We start from the raw sequence: 27,108 nt of genomic DNA, 5'->3' as shown, positions 1-27,108 counted from the left end.
TTATATAGTAAAACTATGGGATTTTCAAAGTTGTTCTTTATTTTTATTTAGTTTTAGTTTTATTTTAAGCTTTTAGTTTTAGATGCCTTCTAAGTTCTTGGCCAAATCAAACCCTCTCATTTTGACTCACTCAGCCTCATTGCTCTTGAAATAAATATTTATTTACTTGGCATTTTGTACAAGGTGCTTGTTTACATTCATCCATTTGCATGATAAGTACAACATCAAACAGAAAAAGGAAAACAACAATAAAAAAAATTAGTCTTCATCCTTGGGCTACTGGCATTGGGCCTCCTTCATCTGTGTTCGCCAACATGCACAAAGTATTTCCAAGTCAGCTTCAAAAATGTCAAAGCATTTTAGGCCCAATTTGGGCCACTTTTGTGATTTGAGTCCCATTAGGGGTCTTTATGCAAGATGACAACTTAATTTGGTTTTTTTTTTTTTTTTAATGATTTGGGCCCGTTGTAGGTCCATTGCATTTATTGCAGCCCAATTTGAGCTTTTTGGCGATTTAAGGCCCACTACATGCTTTGTTTTAAAGTAACAGTCTACTAAGGGGCTAATTTTGGAAAAATTAAGGCCCATTGTGGACCTTTCTTTAAAGTAAAAGCCCAATTTGGGCTGAGGGCGGGCAGTCAAAAGACCCAATTGTGGGTCTTCAGTTCAATAACAATCAGCCCTATGTTGACATTTCCCATGAAGTCATGGCATGCCTTTCCCCCTTTTGCAAGCACCTTAATTTCCATGCAACCTAGTTCCTATGCTCTGCAAGAGGGAGGTTCCTAACGCCAATTGGCTTATAAATAGGAGGCTGGAGGAAGAATTGAGGGAGGGAGATCTTTCGCACAAATTATTAAGAGAAAGTAGGAAGGAAGGATTAGCATTCTATAATGTGTGCATTCTGAGTGTGTGTGTGTATGTGTGTGTGTGTGTGTGAGAGAGAGAGAGAGAGAGAGAGAGAGAGAGAGAGAGAGAGAGAGATTGAGAGAGATTAAACCCTTGTACCAAGCTATATAGTTTATCCAAAGGACTTTCATTCTTGAATTACCATTCTTATATCAATCCTAGTAGAGAGTTCTACTTCTTGGTCTCGCTTTGAAAATTGCTTGCAGTACTTGCCCCACCTCTATGTCATCTCGTTATGGTGTTTCTCCTTACACTTTAGGAATGGTTGTTTTGATTTTGTATACCTGTCGCTTGCTAATTAATGGATTGAAGAGACTATTCATGACATTTCAAGGATTGAAGGGCTGATCAAAGGGTGTCCCTCTTGTCATCTAGCAGCTCCTCAGATTGGTTTTTTTCCAAGAATTTAGGGGGAAGTGAGGAGAAAGCACGAGAGTAAAGCTTGCTCAACCTCACTGTCATCACTTTCATGATCAAGTTGCTCGACCAAATTAAAAAGGTAACAGTGCAAAAATGCTTGCCCGAATGCCTCCAAGGTCACCGTTGTTGGCTCAGGCAACAGCCAGCTTCTTCTAGGATCAGTGTAGCGAGCTTTAATTCCAGTTGCATCTAGCATTGTTTGGAGTCCGCAAGAGTTACACCAGGCATCATTGCTAGGAGCTATGCGGAACACTAATTAGATGGTCCACTCGCACCAAAAGGTGCTGGCTGCACAAGTGATAGCTTTGAAATTATGAAAGAAACCACTAAGTATTTTGCCACAAGCAGCCAGTCCATCTGCTGAAGGGCTTCAAAGGGTGAAAACAAACCATTTTACATTGAGCAGTTAAATTGGGCATTTTTTCTTCATTGTCCACAAAGAACTAATATTCACCTGCTTTGTATTCACATACTGCAATTGCTGAGCAGCGTTGATTCCAATCATTTCTTTGGTTTTCCTACGCACCAATAGGGAAAAATGTAACATCGATTCAATTTCAAACTATTATTTGGCTTGTGAGTTCAAAAGTTTGTTGCCAGGAAAACTTCAGAACAATAAGACTCCAGAATGATTGCAACACACAAGAAGCATGACATTGATGGGCCACGAAATCACTTGCCCGTCTAACCTTTTTCCCTTTGTGCTCAAAAGCCCATAGCAAACAACGTTTTCAGGGAAGGCACCGGAGCCCTAGACCCCTAACAATATTTGCACAAAATGTGGTTGCTTTACACAAGATTTTAGAATCCCACTAGCTGTTATCAGCCTACCAAGAAAAAGAAGAGCCAGCCTCATCCATGTAAATGCCTATCTGGTGATTGTATCAGCAGACTAACTACAGACTCCGATAGTCTATCACAGTGACTTCATCTTCTGGGGCATCCAGATCTTGATAACTGCACCCACATTGAAGCAGAGTCAGCGGTAACGTCACAACTGCGGGAAAATAATAAGAATGTTCTATATGTATGCTTAGCTCTATGGAAGTAAACTACAAAGTTCTAACATGTTCAATGAATACCTCATACAGTTAAATAATTATGGAAAAGTCCCAGCTGCCAACTAATAAGTGCAAGAAAATCACACTAGATCTCAAACAAGTAAAGCAAGTTGGTGTGATAGGTGCAAAACTGTCAAGAAAATTTGGGTGATCCTGATTTCAAGTTGTTGAGCAAGGCCCAAAAACCTGTGGAGCAACCGTTAAAATACATATGGACATCTAAATGAGCTAACACAAAATCCAGTAATAAAAAGCTGTTGCCCTTAGAAACAATTACTAATAGCCAAGAAGAATCATATGAATTCCATATAGCAGAAAGTTCTGCACCAGCCAAGCTGATTTTGCAATTGGAGAACTTCATAGATCATTAGGCTGATTTAAAGCTGATTTATCAGAACTTACTTGCAGGTACATCTGTACAGGGATGGAAACAGTAAATGTAAAAAAGGCAAACAACAAGCATAATATTCATAAAATATGGACAAGAAAGGATCTAAAAGCAATCGACTGAAATGAAACTTAAGAATTTTAGTCCATGATCTGAGGAATCATTCTGTTGGCAGGGAAGTTTATTCAGTCTCTTGGGTCTAACAGATGCCTACTTGATATCCTCTGAGCTCAATTTAGGCACAAATACAAAATAACATAAAAAAATGACTTCCATCCAAGCAGAGCAAGAAAATGATCAGCAAAGCAACTGGAGAACATGTATTGACAAGAATATTAAATGTACGCACTTAGACCCAGAGGCTGAAAATAAAATATATACACTAACAGTTATCACTTATCTTCTTCATAGAGGAAACCAGTCAGCATTAAATTCAACAAAACAAAACTACACTAACCTACGTAGCCGTCGAGGATCCTGTCTCAAACCAGGAGGTGCAGTAAGAATTGGTGAGGGTCCACCAATCACAGGACCAGAGCGCATTTTTCTCCCATTGCTTTCATACGAAGGTGTCCCTCCCTGCTCCCTTAGCATTCGCATTGCAACTTCAGGGGGAGCAGGAACAAAAGGTCCCAGGGGCCTGCAATAATTTTTTTATTAAAAAAAGAGATAAGAGGCCTGCAATGATTAAACTGCATAAACTTCACTGAAATGAAAGAAATACTAAATATGTTCCTTTCCAAATCAATGCAACAAAAGGTATGAAATGGCAACATACCCAGCACCAGGTACAGGCATTAATACTGGCGGAGGGGCCACGTCTGACGCAAAAGGGGGAACAGCACCCAAACCTTGCCCACCAAAAGCATCATACATTGACTCGTCAGGATTTTCCGCTTCCAGACCACCAGCTTTGGACAGTCGATCATGAGAAGGAGAGTTTTCAGATCTGTCAAACCTTTCACCATCGTTCATTCTGTCAATCCGATCTCTACGGTTACCACGATCATCCCTCAATCGATTTTCTAAACCTGGCCTACGCCTCTGGCCTTTGTCTTTCTGTAAAAATTGTACACATATAAAGCACAAGATAAGTAAAAGAGACAGCATATAAGATGGAACTCTTGTTATTTATCTAAGCTACCAAAATTTGTCTTCGTGCATCATTTGGTTTAGCAAGGATATAGAAAGATTTAAGAAATGTATCAAAAATAGTGTATAAATCACATATAGATCAAGAAATGGATGAGATTCCCTCTCCCCCCCAAAAAAAAAAAAAAAAGTGTGAAACTGTTAGAATGCAAATCAAGCTATATTAGAACATTATATATCCAACATAATTCCACGACAGCACACAATGCAGTCCAAATGAAAGTGCTCTTATGAAAAAGGAGTTAATTAAACAATAATTGAAGGCTTTCAAATTACAAATACATGACCAACATAACATCGCTACAAATATGCAAGCATGTAATTACACATATCACGTATAATTCATCTGATTTACTAGGGGATTTATGAAGGTCTGGAGGATGCTCCTATATTTTGACGATGATGGAATGGGATGAAGCACAAGTGTATGGACAGGATTCTACCTATTCCTGTGGAGGAGATTAATCGAAGGGCATAGAAGCTCAACAAATTCCAGATAAGCTGGGTCTGCGGTTGTCTGATTCTAGAGGAAATGAAGTTCGTTAAAAATGAAGCCTCAGCAGGAACTAGCTAACCTGCATTGTTTGGTGAATTATAACAGGAATGGCTTAAAAAGGGGCTTTCTTATCTAGTTCTTCTATTTCTTTTATGTTTTGCTGTTCTTTTTATTATTTTTTCTACAAGATTTCTTGTCCTCTCTTTTAGATTGTAATTTCTTCTCCTACCTTAATACAATTTCTTTTTCTTTTTTTTTTTAATCAAAAAAAGTTGTGGATATATCTCAAAATTTAACCTAATTTACTGGGAGAGAAATCCTAATCATTTTAGCCTAAATTTGCATCATCATCATTGTAATAATAAGAACAATAATAATATTGATTTTTAATAAAAAGAAAGATTCCCAAGATACATATTTTTCAAAATCCACCCACTGTTGAGGGATTGTTTCTCTCTTGGCATATGTTAGCACCTATGAACAAATATGCAGAGTCACCAGCTGCCCTTTCTGAATTTTTGCCCTAGGTCTTTCCTTCACTAGCTCTGGCATCCTCTTACCGCCCTATTATGCATCCCAACACTCAAATCACCCCCTTCCCAAACCGTTGTTTACTAATCCTAAATCGAGCTCTTCTGAGCTAAAACCCTCCTACAGTTCGAATACTCCTCTGAACTGAAAATCCTTGTTCCAAAAGCCAACCTTCGGATATGGATTTCTTCAAACCATCAAGTCTTGATGGTTCGGTCTACCCCCCTCAGGAAATTTTAAATCTAGGTAATGAGAAATGGTGCAACTCCCTCATTGGTCGATTTCTGGGTAAACCTCCATCCATTACCTTCTTCAAATCCTCCTTAGAGAAGACATGGAAAAAAATTGGAGCCACTGAAATCTTTACTCTTGCCTCTGGGGACTTCATGTTCAAATTCTGCAGTGAGCTTGATATGAGTTGGGTGCTTGAGAATGGTCCCTGGTTCATTGGCACAAATCCCATCTTCCTTCCTGAATAAGATTCAGTCACGAAACTTAGATCTGTCAAACTCGATAAGGTTCCCATCTGGGTGTAATTCTTCAACATTCCCTCAGACTATTGGACAAGAAAAAGTCTTTCTTATGTCAAACTGGGGAAGGTTCCCATCTGGGTGAAATTCTTCAACATTCCCTCGGTCTATTGGACAAGAAAGGGTCTCTCTTACATTGCAAGCTCCATTGGCAAGCCTCCACACTTGGGTTCCTACATGAAACAAATGCAAAACCTCACTTGTGCCAGAATTTGAGTAGAAACTGACCTTTATGCTGAGCATCCACACTTTGTGGAAGTTAAAACCCCAAATGGAGACATCATTACATTTGATGTCAAGTAATCCTGGAAGCCCCCAATGAGCAAGAACTGCTCGATCATTGAACACACAAAAAAGAACTGCAAATCAAAGAAATAATGGATTCAGACACCATCGGAAAAACACCAAACAACCTGAAGCAGACCATGCAGTTGCACACTACAATGTGGAGAATGATACATCAGTCTTAAACTCTCAGGGACCAGCTTCCCCAAACCCAAAGGTAAAAATCCCATTTGTGAGGAGAACCTCAAAACATTATCAAACTCCATTGAACCCCCCAACATCTAACCATCACAACCTGAAGCAGACCCTGCTGTTGCACACTACAATGTGGAGAATGATACATCAGTCTTGAACTCTCAGGGACCTGCTTCCTCAAACCCCAAAGGTAAAAATCCCATTTGTGAGGAGAACCTCAAAACATTATCAAACTCTATTGAACCCAACAACTCACCATCCATACAGAAAACAACTCAGACTCACTCACCCAAAGAGCCTGCCTCCCCCTGTACTGATCTGGCAGAGTCCTCCTCAGCAGCTCCCTCAGCTCCTGACCTGAAAACCCAAGGAGGAAAAGAAATCAAAAGAAAAGGAAGACACACAAGTTACAGGTTAGGCCTAAAGAACCCAACACCCCCAACCTCCACGATTAGTGTTGCAAGCTGGAATATTAGGGGCCTTAATGACCCTATTGAGCAAAAAGAGCTTAAGTACTTCATCAAGACTAATAGGATTCAGTTTATTGGCATTTATGAAACCAGAATTAAACCTTGCAGGTTTGCTAAAGTGACCAAAAATATTCAGAAGGATTGGGCCTTCCTTCACAGCTATGATAAAGCCTTATCAGTTGGTAGAATTTGGGTTGGATTTAATCCTAGCTTCTTCAAACTGCTGGAAGTTCTCACGCATGAGTAAGCAATCACCCTCCTTATCCAAGCCCCTTTTTCTGAGTGTGGGATTTCCTTAATTCATGCCTCCAACAAATTCTTTGAAAGGAGAAGGATTTGGAATCACCTCTCAACAATTGTCCCTTTTGATTCCCCTTGGCTTGTGATGGGTAATTTTAAAGCTGTCAGGAGCGTCGAAGAAAGTAACGGTCCCTTCTCTGAATATGGAATCACAGACATGAATGACCTAAAGAATTTTCTCCACACAAATGGTCTTGAAGACTTAACCCTTATGGGCCCCCTCTTCACTTGGTCTAATAAAAAAGAAACTAATTTCATGGAAAGGAAACTTGATAGAGTATCGGTTAACTATCAATGTTATGACCCCCCCCCCCCCCCTTTTTAAAATCAGTGGAACTCCAACCCCCCAGAATTTCAGACCACTGCTCAGCAGTTGTCAAAATTGTTAAGTTCTCAAGACATTCACTGCAGTCCTCCATTCAGATTCCTCAACTGTTGGACTAAACATCACGACTTCCTCAAGACTCTGGAGGAATCAGGGAATGTCCTTATTAATGGCTCACCAGTGCATATCCTCTGCCAGAAACAGAAAAACCTAAAAGCAATCTTGAAGCTTCTTCACCACAAGAACTTTGCTATGATAGACTAGAACTGTAGCAGCCAGGGATAATCCTGAAAAAGCTCAAACAGACACGCTCTCTCTCAACTCTTCACCCTCTACTGTCAACCTCTTGGTGGAAGAGCTGCAAAACTTGCTAAGAACAGAGGAGGAAATCCTTAAGCAGAAAGCAAGAAGTCATGGAGATAGAAATAATAAATTCTTCTCCATCGTGGTAAAAGATAGAGCACTGAAACCCCCGATTACCTCCCTTAGAAACTCTGATGGCAACCTAATTGATTCTCAAGAAGAGATTGCAAAGGAGCTGATTAATTACTATATATTCGGGCCTACTTGGACAGTAAGACAAAGGAGTTATGCCCGCAAACTCAAATTACTTAGAGGAAATCCTAAATTTCAAGAGGGATCATCAAGCTAAATCTAGTCTCAAAGGCTCATCATGTGTCCTAGCCGCTACTTTAGCAGTGTTTAATCTGAAGACATGTGATGGTTCTCTCTCTCACGGGCGGAGGACCTTGACTCACTCTCCTCACTCTCTTGATTGAGATTCTGTTAGTAATTGATGATGGGGATTCGTTCAGTCCAGATTGAATGGAAATCCTTCAATCTGAGATTGGATAAAGTAAGGAAGGTTGGAGCTTTGCTCGTTCTGGAGAAGAATTGACAACGCAATTGGTGGGTTTGATTTTCTTCAGCTGCAGAAAAATGGTTCTCACAGGCATTCATATCTCTTGCAGGAAATTTAAGCAAGGGTGTTTGTAAAGCATGAGTGGTGTTTTTTTTATTGGATGGTAATTCATGTGATGAGGACAGGGAAATTCCTGGAATTAGGGCAAGGATGGAGAGGCAAAAGATATTCTATCTTTGTCCCATAAGGAGTTCGATGTTTTGGCGAGCTCTTGTTTGTTGGGCATTGATGGAATTGATAGTATCAGGAAAATCTTATGCTGATGGAGCTCCTTCGATTCCTAAAGTTGGTGCTTACTCGGTTCCTAATGATGGACTTCGCTCGATCCCTAAGGATGTGTTGGAGGTGATGCGTGTTCAGTGTAACAGGAGGATGCAAGAGGAGACCCTGCAGACAGTTCTGCATGATCAATCGACATCACTAAAGAAGGTTCTGGCAGAGGAGGTCAGACCCAAGGCAGCTAGGGTGTTCTGCATGAACAATGGGATGATGAGGGTTGGTGGGCTGGCCTGGGTCTTTGACAATTTACTCCAGACATGGGTCGGCTGTTTGAAAGCAATAAAGGCCTTTTAAAATTTCTGATGGGCCTGTTGGTTAAGGAGGCCCAGTAGCAGTATTTTGATTCTATACTGGGCCAAATTAGAGAGGAGAAAATTCAGCAGGGTAAATTGCAGCTGGGCCAAACAGAAGGGCAAGCCCAAATGCTTAGTCAGGTTTCCAGTCAAAAAGACCTTATGAAAACTTGCGAAGCTGTGTGAATTAATCTCTCCTCAGAAAAGAAGGAAGATGTGTACGATTAGCAGAAGGATGGGTCTCTTATTCCCTTGTGTAACAACTCTCTCACTCTCACCCAAACACAACCATGATTGGATTAGCAGAAGGTGATGTTAAAGTGTTCCGTGCAGATTGAAGGAAAATCCTTCGATCTGAGACTGGACAAGTAGGGGGAGACTCCTTTACCGTGCGTGCTTGAGAATAACGTTTCTCGCAATAGGTCGGTTAAATTCACAAAGGAGGCAGTTTCCTGGCTTGCCAATGGTCTGTCAACCATTTTCCGTTGGAAAGGGCTACAGAAGCGTTCACAAGGGAAACCTCCATTGCTGGATGGTGATTAGGTGGATGAAGGTAGGGAAGTTTTTGGAATTAGAGTTGTGAGGGAAAGGTAAGAATTTTGCGGTGTTCATTCTTGGAGGTGTAAAAGGAATTGGTTGGCGAAGCTTTGCAAATGTCACGACTTTGAAGAAGCAAGCATTGCAAGCACTTCAGTTACCAGATCATGGAGCAAGGTGGTGATGGAAGTAAAGATAGGTGAAGGCCGTTCAAGTAGTCCACAATCAGAAAAATTGTGTCTTAGGTGTTCTGCAACTGATGCCGCTTGATCGGAGGTGAACCTCCATAAGGTGCAGGAAACTGGGGTGCCGGTGGTTGCTGCTAATCTTGCAGAGGCGGCTAGGGCTGCGATGGGGAACAACAAGGCTACGAAGTCTGGGCCTGGCAGTCTGGTACTCATCCTGGATCTGGGCCAGGTTTGTGAGATGGTGCTTCTTTTTTAACAAAGTTGGGCCATTTACTAGAACAGGCCCAGTGTTTTGACAAGAATGATATGGGCCTTTCTCTGGATTCAAAAGTTCTTATAAAAAGGGGCTTTCATAGATAGGCCTTGTATCTAAAAAGGCCCAGGGCAAGAATATGGGTGATTGGGCCCTTCCCTTGCAATTCCGAACAAGCCCGCTTTCCTAGCCAAAATTTACATACGGGGGAGGTGAGTATTCAGCAAGATGTTAACGAAAAACAAAATCTCTCTTCCGCTCTCCAAAATAAGCATAGAATGGATCAACATTCAGAGTGTGATCAGGGTGATTTTAATTTGGTTTTAATATCAGTTTGCGAAGAAAATGTGGATAATAATATGTGCCAGATTGGTTGTTGATTCTGGTATTGCAGAAGGAATAGAGGCTGGTGTTGACAGTTATAAAAAAGAAGAAGCTGGATTGGGTACGAAATCTGGTGTTTCAGGATTTAATTTTGAAAATCTAAGGGCCCTAAGGTGTATGCTCATCGAAGGGCTGCAACAATGGGTACGGAAATGAAGAAATTATGAAGCAAAAAGAGAGCATTCTGGGGAGAGAAGGCCAAAGATTATAAGGAGAGATTCCGGACGAGAGTTGAGCATTGGTGGAAGATACACTTGCTAAGATGAAGGATATAGCAAGTGATGGAGTTAGCAAAGGAAAGAGGCTAAGAAATGGGGAGATATTTCAGATAACAATAGTGATGACATCAGCGAGTTTGACTGCGATGGTGGTTTGCTGTTGGATAAGATTTTGGAACAATATGGGTTTAGAAGCCCAAGATATAATGGATAAATTGAATTTAAAATTGTGTGATGCTTGTGGAATTGAAGAGCACTTTGATGGGGTTAAGTAGACAGTGAAGATTGGATTTAAAATTGTGTGATGCTTGTGGAATTGAAGTGCACTTTCAGAGGGAGCTTGCAAATTTAAAGTGCATGGTAAATTATGATGGAAAGGGATTGAAAAGGGTTTTTCTTGGTTAGGAGCACTTTTCAATTAATTTTCATTTTTATTTTTGCTTTATTTTTTAATTTTTATTTTCATTATTATTACTTTTTGTTCTGTTTCTGCTTTTATTATTTCAGGTGGACCTCCTGTCCCCTTAGGTTGTAACTTCTTTTTCTCAATCTAATTTACCTTCTTTTATTAACAAAACGGAAATATGTGCAATTCAGCACTTAAAACATCTTCTAACAAGATCTATGGTGGTCAAGAGGAGAGAAGCAATTGTTCTGAAAATAAAAAAGAAAAGGAGGCGGAATAAGATAGGTGGCCTGCTAAAAATCCTACTGATTTTCTAGAGAGTGGTCCATCTCCTATTCTGGAGAAGAATGATAGTAGGCAAGGTTCCAGGACTGAATTTGGGGAATCTTCTTCAAAGAATTTTAGTTCTTGTGGAGTTGAAAATCAAGATTTTATTGTTGGTACAGAAGGGAATTCAGATGATAAGGGAGTCAATTAAGAATTTAAGATAATCTGAGTTGTCAAAAGGTTTACGCTCTCTGTAAGGAAGTGCAGTTGGGTTTTGAAAGGAGAAGTATTTGAAGATAATTGGGATTCATCTGGTGACAAAAAAAAAATGTTAAAGATAGATTCTAAAAGTGTTCTAAAGAAGAGCTGTGGAAATGTTTCAGAGAATGATAGTGTAGGTAGTAATGAATTTGAATGTGACAAGGGTTTACTTTTGGATCAAATTCAGGAGCAGCAAGGGTTTTTTTCTGACACTTCTAACGATTGTCTTGGGGATTTATCTTATATGCCACCTCCTCTAGAAAATTTTGATGAAATTAATATTTCTGACGATGATGCTACTAAAGAGGAACTGAAGGTAAAAGACAGAATTGTAGAGACTCCAATTCAAGAGTCTGCTGAGAAAGACATTCAAACTCCGAATTTGTTGGATAGGTTGGGTCTCATATTGTCTGATCATGGAGGAATGAAATTTGGATTGATGGAAAATCTAAGGCGAAGAAGGATCATAGGGAAATTAGGGAATTAGCGAATTTGAAGTGTTCAGTGAACTATGATGGGAAGGGATTAAAGAGGGGCATCCTTGGATAGGTTTTCAGCTTTTTATTTTCATTTTTATTATTTTTATTATTTTCTGTTTGTTCCTTGCTTTTGTTTTTGTTTTTCTTTTTCTTTTAGAGGAGTTAGTATCTTTGCTTTGATTGTACATTCTCTTTCTTAATTTATCTTCTTTTATTCTATATTAGAAAAAAAAAAATCAAATCAGCCATCTTCTCATTCTCAGATGAAAAGGCACAATGGCAGATGGCTATAATGCTAAATTCTTTGAATCTTGTTGGCACATTGTGGGCAAAGATGTTACTGAAGCTGCACTGTCTTTTAAAGATACAAAACTTCTTGAGCTCAGAAACACAATCTTCTTGGTTCTCATCCCCAAAATAATAAAAAAAATCCTAGCTCTGGAAAAGACTTCAGACCAATTGTCTGTTGCAATCTCATACACAAATGTATAAAGCGCTTAGCCAACAGACATCAAGCTTCCACCGCCTCCTTTGTAATCCTTAACGAAACTACTTTTGTAAAAGGGAGATGCATTCATGGCCCAAGAACTCCTTCACAATAACCACCTTAACCTCCAAACTCCAAGACAGGCTGTAAAAGTGGATCTAATGAAGGCTTTTGACTCTCTTAACTGGAAATGTTTTATTCTCCTATTAAGAGCCATTGATACTCCAGAGCCCTTCCTTGGTTCGATACAGGAATGCATCACCACCACTTAATCAGTCAAGGGTTTTTTCAAAGGGCAAAGATGTATCAGGCAGGCAGATCCCATCTCTCCCTATATTTTTGTTTTGGTTATGGAAGTTCTCACTTGCCTCCTCCAATTTACAGCCCAGAAAGGTAACCTTGCTTATCAAGTGTCCTTGACACTTTCTACCATCTCTCAGGCCTCAGATGCAACCTGGATAAATCTGAAATATACTTTTGGTGTCTCCTTAGGCCATATATCTAAAATTTCCAAAATTCAGGGATTCAAAATGGGAGACTTTCCAGTGAAATATCTGGGCCTGCCCCTCTCCACACCAAGAAAGACAGATTGTGAACCCCTCATTAAAAGATCAAGCAGAATTCACATATGGACTCATAAGAACCTCTCCTTCACAGGAAGGATCCAGTTGATCAAAACAGTTCTTCAAGGCATTCATAGCTACTAGATTGCAGCCATCTCCAGCCAAAAGCAGTTACCATTGGAATTGTGAGAAAGCTTAAAGTTTTTCTATGGAAAGGCAATGTCTGGAATACATATGGATGCAAATTCAAGTGGAAAAATATCTGCAAACCTCGATAAAGGACGCCTGAACCTTAAACTTCTCAAAGATTGGATTGGAGTGATGTCACAGCGATCAAGCTTTTATGGTACATTCTGCACCTCAAAGACTTTTCTTTGGGTCATTTGGATTCACTCCGAAAAAATAAAAAATGATAAACTTTGGTCCTTAATGATCACAGAATAGAATACCTGGTCCTGGAACAGAATTCTGAAGGCAAGAAACAAAGCCAACCCTCTCATCAAATACAGATTAGGCAATGGAAAATCCATCTCCTTCTTATTGGCATCCTCATAGTTCCCTCCGAAAGCAACATGGACCTCACTTTCATTCAGAACTGCACATCTCTCCTAAAGAAAATGTGGAGCACTCTCATCAACAATTGATACTGTGTAGAAAACCCTCCACCAAAGTCTGTCTTTTCATCGCTGCTACTTGTTTTGCACAACAACAACAGAGGATGATCATGCCTATTGAACTCCCAACCATGCGGGCAAGTTCTCCTCTCATTCATCTTGGGAAACAATTAGAGAGAAAGCTACCACTGTTAGCTGGACCAGCATCCTTTGAAATAAACATCATGTCCCAAAGCGATCTTTCATTGCTTGGATGGCCATCCTTGAACACTTAAAAGCCTTGAACAGGCTCAAATCTTCAGGTCTTGGTAATGACACTTGCTGCAAATTTTGTGGCTTCAACTTTGAATGTAGAAAGCATCCCTTCTTTGAATGTCCCACTTCTCTGCAAATATATTCACTTAGTACCCAGCACCTCCTGATACCAAAGCCTCATCCAAACTGGGAAAAATAAACTTGAACAGCCTCTCCTGCCTTACTCCCCAAGAGAACTACTCCAAAAGCTCACTTGGGTCTCCTCCATCTACCATATTTGGAAAGCAAGGAACTGCCTATTGTTTGAGAGTAGTATTCCCCACCCAGAGATCATTGCAAACCAAATCTGCCTGGATGTGAAGACTAAATGTCATGGCCCAAGAACTTATAAGAATTTGTTTTGCTAATTTGCAAATCATTATATTCCTCATTTCTGCTATCCTTCTTGCATCTAATTACAAGTTTTTGTACTTTTTTTCCCTGCTGTCAATACAATTGAGCCTTACCTTTCCCAAAAACAGCTTTTCCAAGGGGCTTTATCGAGAAGAAATGAAAAATAAAGAAGAATTAAAATATTTCTTTGGTGAGCCCTATTGCAACATCCACAATAAGGATCAACCATCTATATCATAGAGATTTGACATGTTTAGGCTAGGACCAAACAGAAACCTCTTTTTTGGGCCTGGGATTGGTTGTGTGCGCAAAGAGTTAAAAGACTAAGCAAGATATTTAATCATAGCACATAATTAATAAATTGAACATAATGACAAATTCCCATAAATAATATAGTCTGCGTTCTCCCAAATACGATGCATAATCAAATATCCATCAAATAATTTTAGTTCCAAATCCATCATTTGATGAAAATAATAGATTTTCAAAGTCAGCTATAGGTTTTGTTTGTTTTTTTAAGCCTCCCAATAAACAAAATATTTGGGATGAATAGGACAAGGAACATATTACCAGCATTTATTGTGAAGCAAAAATGGGATAAGAGTAAGACTATTAAACATGCACATAATTAATGAAATAGAGGTGAACAGCAAACGCCTAGAGTAATACAGAACATTCTACCAAATATCATGCATTCCAAACTGATGATCAAAGCTTATGTGGCTTCATTAGTGAAAGTCTGAAAGGAGCATACCAGCAGCGGTTGCTGCATAACAGGCGTCCCACCAGGAGCATCTGAATCACTGCAACAGTAACAAAGCCATCATTACTGTAGAATTATAACGCCGCCACTAACAGTTCAGAAAAAACACTGTTGTCAAAACTTACTTCATGTAATTCTGGAAATAGAGATCCTCACGCACTTTCAAAGTCAACTCCATCACAAGTTCAGGGTGTTTCAGCTTCAGATGTTTATGCACAAATTCAGCTGCATGGAAGAGCTTGGTACAGCCCTTGGCTCCACAACCATACTTCCACCCATACTTCTCATCTCTTATTTTACGAACATATGGATCCAAAACTTCAACAGCTGCTGCATCAATCTTCTCCTTAGCAGTCCTTATTTCCAAGGGATCTTGACCCACCAATCTTTCTTGCCAAAATGTGTCGAGTTTTTTTTCCCAGTCACCGTCAGCTTTACTCGTCTCTTCATAACTTTTTCCTTCTGCCCTTACATGCCGAAGACCCTTGGCCTCATTAGTTTCAATCATGCCATAATAATCTACACCATGGATGCGCCAAAGATAAGTGATAAGTGTGTCCAGTAGTTCAATGCCCTCCAAGCCCTTAACAGATGTCAAACCACGTATTATTATAATTGGAGCCATGGATCCACTAGACTTATCAGTATCCATTTTGTTATCAATGCTGCATAAAATATTATCTTCAATCCCCTTTTCTGAATCAAGCTTCCGCACAAGAGTTAGTGCTTGTTCGATATCAGCTTGTATTCGTCTAGGCTCAGAGCTAATTGGTTGAGCCTTAGGAGCAGCAGAATCATCACTTGCTTTAACTGATATCCTACCATGTCTCCTGCGTTTGCCTCCAGGGTCTACTTCATCATCCGAGTTTGGATCACTTGCTTGCCCTGATTTGTTTGATGATGAGGCATTGATGCTGGGACCTCTGCATCATAAAATTTAAAAAATCCATTATAACCACATGTGCAATCTATGGAGTGAAGATAAGATTACAGGAGAGATCATACAGGTCCAATGTTCCACTCTGCAAATCAAGCAAAAAATCCTTTGCCGCCTGTCGAGCATGTTCATTCCTCCTAAAAGGTAACATATGAGGTAGACAACAAGAAAAATTAGATAGACCAATATATATTCACAACAAAACTATTTTTCACAATGCTTCCATTAAATTTAAAAATAACATGAGCCAAACAGTTTCCATGGTCAGTCATGTGATATCTTTCCATTTTTAAACTAGTAAAAATGTAAAATGACAAAGTAGAGCTCACCTTTCAATGACTGCTAGTAAATTTGTTGGATGATACTTGTCCCTCAACCTTTATCCACAAGTCAAATTAGGAAAAGGAAAAACAAAAGAGTATGCAGCAAGTAAACAACAACCACCACCAAAAAGAAAGTGATGCATTACCACTCCTCATCCTTATGAGCATCAAAGAAGGTGCGTTTTTGAGTAGAAATGTATTCTGACCTATATTCTTGATACCTAAAATCAAAGTGTTAGACCATTCATTGATGTGTCAAATTAAGAAAAATGCTACACACACGCACACAAATAGAGTAGGCCCCCCACCAATAAATAATTATATAATTATAATGTAGTAATTCCTATTAATTAATAATATTTTCAGAAATCAAAAGTCTCACAGCTAATAATTAAAATTTAATAATTCTTAATACCTACCTTTTTTTTTGAAAACTTGTCTCCGCTAATATTACTTATTAAAATGCTTAATTTGATTAAAAATATAAAATATAATATAAATTGCACTTTAATGCAGTGTTATAACTCACAAAAATAAAAAGGGAAACCCACTAAAAGAGACTTTAAGCCACCAAACAACTTTTAAGAGGCAAACTTGGAATCTAAAATTGAAATTTAATGATCAAATCATGACATTTTTTCAAGATAAGATACCAAAAAAAGAATAATGAATCATGAAAAGCTCAAATATAGTAACTGAGAATTTGAGATCATTAATCCAAAGAAATTCAAGGAGCTTCCAGGAAAAAAAAATGGCCTTATTTGAGTTATTCCCATGGTTGGGAGCTTGAAATTCAGGCCTTGGATCTGGATTTTTGTGGATTTTGATAAAAATGCATTGTACTAAGCCTTATCACGCAAATCTAAATCCAAGGCTTGAAATCCGCACTCCCAAACACAACCTATATGATTTTTGGATGCTACGTTTAGGACTAGAATTTCCTTGGTTAATGGTATACATAAGATATAAAGCAATGCAAAATAATTTTTTTTTTTATTTATTCAATGAAGTACAACCCTTAAAGATAAATTTTTTATCAGTACTAATATTCTCTTATATTTAATAATGCTTATTGTAACAATGATTAGGAGGGCCAATGATGTGTGATCACATACAAACAACAAAAAATTAGCAAAGTTCAAATATGACATAATTGGAAAATACTTTCGCTTGGCAGTTACCTGCGTTCAGCTTCAGCTGGCAATATGTCATCTTCGAGCTCTTGAATGAACAGCTTATAGGACATCAACCCTTCTCTAAAACAATTTATTTTGTGTCATAATAATGCATCAAAGAATAGATACATACAAAAACAAGAAAAATAATGAGTGCGTGTGTATAATATATATCAAATAATAGAAAACAAAGTATAAACCATAAATAACAATTTATTGCACAGATTCTAACTTGGAGAAGTCTTCATCCCAATTACACGGGTTCAACTATAAAAATTATTCTTCACAATTTGTCCTCATATGGGTTAGGCAGATTCCAAAAGCTCAGTTGGGGGCAACAGCACTACTAGTTCAAACATTGAAGTATTGTTGTAGTCCACGCCAATTATAATCAGCACGGTCAGTTGATAAAAGGTATGATGCTTAAAAAAAGCACCTGGTGGGCAGGAGGAAAAAACAGGGATGTGAAAATCGCATCATCCCTGTATGCTCTCTCCCGCTAAGACACTGACACATACCACCAGAGTAATGGGGGAAGGGGGAACAGTCAGCTACTCTCAACTTTACAAGTAGATTATGTGCTGGATACGGTAGTAGAGTTACTTGTTTCCTTCTTTCCTTTTTCTTCCTTCCTTTCTTTTGGTCCCCACCCCACCGCCTCCAACCCAAGGTAAAAAAAAAAAGAAGTAAAGTTACCAGTAGTTCAAAGTTCAAGCAAATTGTTTGTAATAGAAAGGAGATGGTTATACCACCTATGTTGTAGTGGCTAAATATGGGGGAATTAGCCTATGATTGGGTCCAAGAACACATGCTTCCATCTCCAGTTCCTTGGCAAAAAGCCAGGAGCAAAATATGGGAGAAGCATTTTGTGGATATTTCATTTATCAAGTGGGCTCTTTGTGACTAGATTTGGGGATGCAGCTATTTGAGATGACTTCTCCCCCTCCCCCACCTACCACAGCATGGTCTGTTGACAAAGGTATAATGCTTAGGAGGAAACACCAAGTGGGCCAGAAGAAGGGATGTGAAAATCCCCAGATATCATACCTACATGCTGCTCCCATCTGCTAAGCCACTGACAAATAGCACCAATGAAATTTTAAAAGATTTGGGCCTCATGAAATATTTTCTTGGAATTCAAGTCCGGCAATCAAAAAGGCTCTCTCTGGAAAAACATCTCGAAGACTTATTGAAGAAATTTCAAATGCATAATTGCAAGCCAATTTCAACGCCACTGTCAATGATGAGAAGCTACGGTTGAATGATGAAACACCAAAGGTTGATGAAATAACATATCCAAGCTCGGTTGGTTCCTTAATATATTTAACCAACACAAGGCCAGATATTGTTTACCCAGTCAGCTTAATTTTTCAAGACTTAAGCATCAACCCAGCAAACTACACTAAACAGCAGCTAAAAGAATTTTACGTTATCTTCAAGGAACCAGGAAATTCGGCATCATATAGTCAAGGAAAAAGAGAACAAATATGTGGGATACACTGACAGCAACTGCACAGGTTAGATTGATGACCAAAGGGCACCTCCGGCTACTTATTTTGTCTAGGATCAAAAATAATTTCATGGGTATGCAAAAAGCAAAGAACATAGGCACTTTCATCAGTAGGAAGCAGAATATATTTCTGCAACAGACGCAGCATGCGAAGCAACATGGCTAAGAAGATTACTATAGGACCTGCAACAAATTGAAGATGCTCCTACAACTATTTACTGTGACAACATGTCTGCAATTGCTATGATGAAGAATCCAATGTTCCAAAGCAGGACCAAACACACTGAGTTCCAGCATCACTTCATCCAGGCACTCATCCAAAGAGGAGAAATTCATCTACAGTTTGTACACACTAAAGATCAGCTGGTATATTCATTTATCAACACAGTGATGGCAGAACAATTCAGAGATCATGTCAAAATTACAAATTACGAGGGGGTGTTAAAAGTGATTTGTAATTTTAAAATAAATTTTTTTTCTAAAAAGTGCTTCTTATGGCTTCTTTGTGGTGTGTGGGCAATGGAACATTTTTAAGGGGATGTGTTTGACAGATGTTCAGCAGGATTGGAAGTCCCTTTCCAAGGGCGTGCTGACTTGAGCTTGCTGTTTTTTTGTGTTTTCCTTTTTGTTTTGTTTTCTGGGGATTCTCAAATTTTGTAAAGGAGATGTATTCTCTCCTGATTGTACATTCTTTCTTTATCTAATGAATTTCTTTTTCTATCCAAAGAAAAAAAAGAAAAAACAGAGATGGCTGTAGAATTTTGTAGAAGCGGAATGGAGTAGAAAAATGGTGTAAAATGCAGATGTGTCTTTCTCTTTTCTCTTCTTTTGTTACACTAACTTCCAACACCTTATTATATCATAATAATATCTTCTTTTAAGCAAGAAAAATAAGCATGAGGGAACTTTTTTAGAATTAGATCCGCTGCAGTCTTTTTCGGCAGGACCTCTAGACACAGAGGTTCGGAAAGTAGCGTGTGCCAGCATTTTTCCTGTTATTAGGTGAGTTTGATTAGTGGAGTTATCATTAGCCCTATGTTAAGCATCAAACCTTCCACCAGCTGTTTCTAATCTCAACTGTCCTACAACTTACTGTACTTATCTAAGTAGCAAGATTGGCCGTAGATCACTCACGATAGGAGCTTGAGTCGTTGGTAGCAAGTGGGAGGGTTCCAAACTTTGCCTTTTCTTTACTCTATTTTGATTCTTTTTTCAGGTTTACTTTCCACTGTATATATCTCTGTACGTATCATGAGAAGCGGTTGACCTGTTCTTTAGACTGTTAGCAAGTCAGGCAGTAGGTTTTGGTTTCCTCTCAACTCTACGTGAGGGGCAAAACTCTTGATCCTGATCCCGAGAGGCATCTCTAAATCAACATTTGAAACACCACATCTTTGTCCACACATGTCTAAATCCCATAAACAAGGATTCTTTCTCAGAAAGATTTATTTTATATTTCACCTTCACCGCATTGATGGCTAAGAAGCTTAGATGAGACATTTCCCCAGAGGAGGTCTCAAGATGGCATTTGGACTTCTGCTCTATCATAGGCTCTTTTGCAAACTGCCTTACCAACTACAGCAGGGAAATCTACTTTTCTGGACAGGGTGTTCCTTCTCAGAGAATGGGTCTACTATGCTGAAGCAGAAGGGAACAGGATGCTTATTTAAATGTCGATGAGAATAGTCAGGATGCTCCTTGAGTCTCTGCTGGAAGCTTAAGACATGCATGGATGCTGGCTGGCATGAACTGGCAATTGCCACGCATCATAAATGCCAAAGTTGGCCATCCCCCTTTAATAGACTTAGTGGCCTATAAATAAGGCCTCCTGCTGTTTGTATAGAGTAAATATGTATGAAATGAAATGAAATCCCACGCATGCTGTGAATTGAATCTTATATTAGTTTTCCCATTTTGAATTCTCCCATCCATTTTTATTCGCTCCTCAATCAATTTCCCACACAGAACCCAACGTAAATGCCATACAAAGAGCTGAGGCAGCCTCTGTTCAGCCCCCATGCCAACTGAGTCAAGCTCGCAGGTTCCAAGCACTTCCTCTGGTTCTATTCAGCAAGCTTCTCCAGCCATCTCCAAACTCTCACAGGCATAATGTTTCATCAAATATTAGGCCAATATGGAGTTATTCCTTGGAGAGTTGTAGACTCCATGCTTGCTCAGAATGTGAGAGGTTCCATCTCATGTGGCATGATGCAGAGTTTTGTTTTTTCTTTTCCTCGCAGATTGAGAGGTGTTGGCGTGTTGCTCTTGCGCTCTTTCTTTCTAGGCAAGTTTGGGCTGTAGTACCTTTGTATATTTTGTTCTTCTTGCATGTCTCTTTTCTTTTCATAGAATAAAATTGGACCTTCAGTCCCCTAAACTCAACCATTCCAAAACCTTTATGAATCTTAGCTTCAATGAGAAAGATCAGCACTCCAATTTTAACAAGACACCAACCTAATCCCTTACATTTGGACAACATCAACACCTAGGTATATTGAACCAAAAAACATTTTTCCTGCTGTGAAACCACAAGTCTCATTAAAATAAATATAAAAACTTGTAATTTTTTTAAATATTAGAATAAAATGCCCCTAAATAAAACTAAACATAAATGTGAAAACCACATAGAGATTAAGAGCACATTATGGTAACAAAATGATTGGAAGGCTATCTTGATATAATTCATATTTTGGTTTTCCTTTTATTTATTCTTTACCATTTCTTTTCAATTTCATGAGAAGAACTTATCCTCTGTTTCGTATATGTATTTTTCTTTTAATGAAATTTCCTTGTTTATCAACATATATATATAAATATATATATATATATATATATATATATAATTTCCTTTTATCTATTATCTAATTTTCCCTCAGTTTTGGTGCCCTTTGAAACACAAATTGCAAGGTAATATTCTTAACTCAGATTAAGGTCAATAAACGTAGTAGTGTGCATAAGTGAATAGTTACAATAATGCACAAAATAAGAAAAGGATTGCTCCTCTTCCTAACACATGCTTCTTATCTAACTGATTCAAGATCTGAACCTTGGCAGTGAGATACACAAGACAGCTTCCATGCTTAACAACACAAGATGCATGGGACCTTGGTAAGAATAACACAAGAAAAACCTCAGATGATAGAATTTTTCAAACAAATTGAGACATTAGGCATGCTAGACAGCAAACCTTTGTGTATTTCCCGTATCTGATGAATCAGTATAACCACCGCGACTGGATTCCAATTCTGCCACAGAGAAAGAGAGAGCAAGAGCAAATCCATAATGTCATATTGTGTTACAAATTTAAGTCAAAAGCAAAATTGCAAAAGATAATGAGCAAGAACAGAACACCTTACGATTAAGCTGGGATTCTCAAGCATAAATCAAAGAAGAAAATATGTACTGTAGGATTATTGTTCAGCCATGAACAACGCCAAAAGAGGGGGAAAAAAAAAGAAAAAGGAAGCAGGTATTACTCAAGCCGTCGAGCTGACAACCATTTGAAAAGAGGAGAGATATCATGACAGCGGGGGAAAAAAAAACCTCATTATCATATTCACAAGGCCACAAACAGGAAAAAGGCAATAAAAGATACAAAGCACAAATGCAAGTGATTGATTAGACTTGCAATTTAGGGTTACAATATATTGAGGTGCAAACAAAGGGATAGAATTTTTATAAAAAAAAGAGAAAAAAAAAAACACTAACGAGAGGTTATTGTTTAGTGAATGCACTTGGGGGAAAGGAACAAGAGCATGCGTGTGGGAGAGAGAGAGAGGGAGGGAGGGAGAGAACATGGAAAAAAATGAATTAGCACAATTTTTTTTTTTTTATAGTAAAATAAGAAGATTTCAAATTTAGCATAAATATATAAATATAAAAAATTCTACAAGCTCTCTTAAGGGGAGAATATTTTCAAATGGCCAATATGTAAATATCTATGGCATTTCTGATACCAAGATCCTTGAATTAAGTGAAGAAAGAATACAAAAGAGATCAATGATGAAGGCAAATGATAAATGGAATTACATTTTTTTTATTTTTTTTAAATAGAAGATATGTTAAGAGAAAAAGGGGGTTACAACTTAAAAGATGGCTACCAACCCCCAAAAACAAATAATAAAATTTTAAAAATAATAATATATATATATATATATATATACATATAACTAATAAGAAACCTCGCTTTAAACCCTTGTCCTCATAGTTCACCGAACACTTCAAGTTTGCTAATTCATGCTGCCCCTTTTTAGTTTCTTCTTATCTCAATCCAAGTGAACTTCTTTACCTCCAGGACTGGGAAACCGCAAATCCATCACATCCATCAATTGTTGAGCTTTTAAGTCCTTACAATCAACCTCAACAGCTGGAGTGGGCAAAATCCTTTTCTACAGTGTTGCCACTTCCCCAAACCACCTCCTCAATTATAAAAGTGCCCTCTAAACCTTCCATCACAGATGGTGCCACATAGGATAAATCCCCAAGTAAATCCGATGATTCAGAAACCACACTGATCTTGAATCTCATTCAAAGCAGGCCATCCACATCTGCAAATTCGCTAATATCATCACTACCATTATCCAACACATCACCACATTTCTCCTTTTCCTTGCCCTTGCCACTCCCCTATTTTGTATCTCCCTTCTGAAAATTCTGGGAATTCACAACACAGAGACTTTCAGCGTTGTTGATTACATTTTTTTATGGAATTCCAAGAAGAATTATCTTGCTGCTCCACCTGGTGAACATAAACCTTCTCAAAATTCCTTCCCTTACCAGAAGAATTATCCCCCTCATCAGCAGCCAACCTTTGTACATTATCCATACCAGCTTTCTGAACCTTAGTGCATGTTCCTCCGTCAGCTAACGCTGAGGGTAGTTTCTCAATCAAGCCATTATCCTGGCAGCAAATCCTCTGGAACCAATATTACAAAATAACCAGTTTTCTTCCGAATAGAGTTGCTGCTGTCCCTAGATGGAGGCGGCCCTGCTGGATTCACCCTCCCAATCCCCTTGTGTTGAGCAGTGGAAGGCTTGGAATCCCTTTCCTGCAATAAGGAGTTAAACCTGTTCTGCCGAAGGGGAAGGGCCATCATATGAGAGTTGGCTGTACCAGGCATATACAATCCATTTCTAAACTCCATAGTGGGCTCGTTATTTTCTTCGTTATAAATAGAATATTGACCTGGCCAAAAAGCCCAATAAGATCTGAACTGTTATGAGCTTCAAGAGGCCACTGGTTTTTATGCAACTTCCATTGGGCTAGAAATTGGACCAGATTACCATTAAAAACATTTGGACTTGTAGCCCGTTAACTCAGTTGCCCCAAAGTCCAAATTGATGATTGGGCGCCCCAGTCCACTCCCATCCCCTCAAACAAAACCCTAGCCGGCTCTGCCATCAGAGCCATAGTGATGTCCTGCAGACAATGGACGATCAAACTGCGACAGCACCAGCATCTGTTGCTTTGCCTGTTGCTGTATTTGCTGCATTGTGTGTTGCTCCTTTGTCTGCATCACACAACCACATATATCATATATACCGTTCTTCACTGAAACTACCTAGCTCCAAGAACGGCCTCCCTCTGTAAATCTTCACAAACACCAGTCTTTTCAAATGGGAAAACCCAAACCGCCGCAGATAATTCTTCCATGAATTTTCCCCATCCATTATCATCCGGGAACAAACACTGAAAAAACATCTTCCTTCCATCCCAGCCCTATCTCCAAGAACTTCCCAAGTTTTTGTTGGTCAAATCACCAACCAAATTAACCAATACCTCACCCTACCAATTATAGTGCTTCAAAAACCCCTTCCCAGCCAGCAAAATTCAAATCCAGAGCCCAGACCATTGGAGAACCATATCACCACTTCCACAGAAAGCCTCACCCCGATTATGCTTGAGAACAAACAGAAAATATCCCTTACCCACTTTATCCAGTCTCAGATCAAAGGTTTTCCCTTTGGTCTGAATGCATTTAGCAATCCACTCCTTTCATATTCTATGGCAGCTTGATGCCAAGGAGCAGTAGAGAGAGAGAGAGAGAGAGAGAGAGAGAGAGCATCGGAGAAAAAAATGTCTCGTTGTTGTTAGAAGTCAATTCATGTGAGTGGTTTTTAAGTGAGAAATAGATTAAATGGGACTACTGAAATGAAGCTTTGCAGACAAGATACCAAAAGGCTCACAGAAAAACGGAGAACAAGAAATAATCAAATGTGCCATCAAGAACCAAGGTGCAAACATTCCGAAAAAAAAATCCTAGGATTTATTCCACCTCCCACGGCTATAATAGAGAAGCAAAAATGTTTAACACAACTTTGTAATATTTTATTCCTCATGCTCGAAGGTCAAACATATTTAAGCAGCCAATTGTTAGCTGAATCAATCAATCACACGTAAATAAACAATTTTCTTTTAATTGCCAACTGGATTCCTTATCTCATGCATACACACTTAATATTGAAATAGCAAAGTTTCCAAAGGACTCAATTTCAAGACAGATTCCCCAAGCAAAACCAAAAACACGCATTTGAGATTGGAGGGGGAAAGGAGGACATACATAGATGTTGCATGTATTAATATGCATATAGAGGTGGAGGACTTGGACAAGGGGTTGTTTGTCCAATGCTTCTTTATTATTATAAATGGGGAGTTTAAATCCTGGTTTAAGGCTCTGTGTAGAGTTAAGCAAGGGGATCCATTGTCCCCTTTCTTGTTTTTCTTGGTAGTTGATCGTTTGAGTAGAATGATAGATGAGGGGGTCAATAAAGGGCTTATGAGATATATTGGAGCGGGCAGGGAGAGGGTCATAGTGTCTCATCTTTAGTTTACCAATGAAATTATTTTTTTCTTAGAGGATCATAGAGTCTCTCTTTTACAGGTTCTTAATGATTTACAAATTTTTCCTAACAAAAAAAATAGTTCTACAAATTTGAGTGTGTCTGGATTAAAAGTTAAATTCAGGGAAGAGTAGGATGGTTGGTATTAATTTGGGGACTTAATAGACCCTTGCTCGATGACGTGGCAACACAACACTGCTCTGATAGCAAAGCTGCATGCACAGTGTTGCTCCAACATTGTTCCAACAGTTTTCCAACGCCCAATGGGTTTTTCCCTGCCTACGAATTTCCTCAAAATTTCATCTTTCTACCTTGTTTTCTCCTCCAATCCTACCTGATTTCATCAACCAAATTTTCTTTTAACCAATTCAGACTTCTTATCCACGACTCTCCACAAGCTGAGTTTTTATGGGCTTTTCTGATTCTTTCAAGATGGAAAGAAAAGTTTCTAACTTTGATAGATTCAAGAATGACTTGATTCATTACCAAGCTTGTAGGTAGCTGATTGTCTTTTTTGGTGCTGAAAAACGAAGAATTTAAGTGGTTTTTGACTCAGATTTGGACTTTTGGTCAGGGCTTTGAGGGTTAGATAAGAATTTTGGGGGTTTACTTCCCAGCTTTCTTCATCTAAAGATGCTTGGGAACATGTTGGGAAGTTTTTGTGATTGAAAAGGTATAGAGATGGAGGTTCAGGCAGCTCTGTTTGCTTTCCAGTGGGTTCTGAAGCAGATGGATGGTGGAAGCTCTCCTGGGTGCTAATCAAGAAGAGAGAAATTTGAAGGCTGAAGGTATGATGTCTTGTTGGGCCGAATGAGGGTCCACATATCCGCAAAGGATGATGAAAGTAGGAGTGCCATGGTGCTGAGAAGGCCAGATACTTCCTACGCTGAAGCTCTTCGATCAGCTCCAATGAACAACACCATAGTTGCCGATGAGGGGGTGGTTTGCAATCACCATTACCAGGTTGCAAATAATCTGGGATCCTCTTCAAGTGCAGGGCAAAATGGTGGGAAGGGGAGGGGGTGGGGATTTTAATTTTAAAGCAGTTGGGAGGTTAAGACCTGGTTTTTACTGTAATGGGCTTCTCTATTGGACTTGGTGCAATTAAGAATGGAGCTGTGGTAGACTAGTATGGGCCGATTTCTATGGAAAAGGGGAGGAGTAAAATTGGGCTGTGGTTTGAAAAACTCAAGATGGAGTTACTGGGATTAAAGAAACCCAATTGACAGGAGAATGAGAAGGGCAAGGCACCACTCTCTTGCAAAAACAGAACAGCAGATATGTGCTAAAGATCTGAATGCTGTAGAAAAGAACATTAGGGATTGTTGAAGATGATACCCACAGGAGTGGTGATGGATTCACAGGGAAAAAATTGGGCAACCTAATAATTTACAGTATTCCTGTCCAAAAAGCCTCTTTGTCTCTATTATTTTCTCTGCATGGTTCTAAGAAACAAATAAATGAGCAGCACAAAGATATTTCATTAAAAGAGGATGAGGTTGGAAAGGAAAGCTTGTATGCATCTGAAGATGATTTGGAGAGTTTATGTAAGTCTAAGATGAGTTTATTGCTGGATCAGTTGATGGCAGAACAAGGGATAGATGAGGGTTTTTTGGGTTATTCACCAGATAGGACATAATGTGAGGTACCATCTGACAATACAGTGGACTTAAGTTATTGTTTCTTATATGGAGAGCAT

The 27,108-nt window shown here is 38.9% G+C and overlaps 1 protein-coding gene across 1 annotated transcript in view; it reads right to left on the bottom strand.

Moving 5' to 3' along the window:
* Nucleotides 1-1,858: 1,858 nt before the first annotated feature.
* The window catches only part of LOC131166340 (serrate RNA effector molecule-like), a 47,638-nt gene continuing 22,388 nt past the window's right edge, over nt 1,859-27,108 (bottom strand). Inside the window, exons 3-12 of the mRNA XM_058124801.1 lie at nt 21,757-21,814; nt 17,066-17,140; nt 16,031-16,105; nt 15,891-15,938; nt 15,630-15,698; nt 14,750-15,547; nt 14,616-14,664; nt 3,557-3,837; nt 3,236-3,418; nt 1,859-2,286 (exon numbers count right to left, since the gene is read on the bottom strand). Of these exons, the coding sequence (XP_057980784.1) occupies nt 2,226-2,286; nt 3,236-3,418; nt 3,557-3,837; nt 14,616-14,664; nt 14,750-15,547; nt 15,630-15,698; nt 15,891-15,938; nt 16,031-16,105; nt 17,066-17,140; nt 21,757-21,814 (1,697 nt within the window). The 3' untranslated portion in view covers nt 1,859-2,225. The remainder of the gene's footprint in view (nt 2,287-3,235; nt 3,419-3,556; nt 3,838-14,615; nt 14,665-14,749; nt 15,548-15,629; nt 15,699-15,890; nt 15,939-16,030; nt 16,106-17,065; nt 17,141-21,756; nt 21,815-27,108) is intronic.

The sequence above is a fragment of the Malania oleifera genome, chromosome 10 (assembly GCF_029873635.1).
Source record: "Malania oleifera isolate guangnan ecotype guangnan chromosome 10, ASM2987363v1, whole genome shotgun sequence".
NCBI lineage: Eukaryota > Viridiplantae > Streptophyta > Magnoliopsida > Santalales > Ximeniaceae > Malania > Malania oleifera.
The sequence above is the reverse complement of the archived record's forward strand: the minus strand, read 5'-3'. Positions and strand labels throughout refer to the sequence as shown.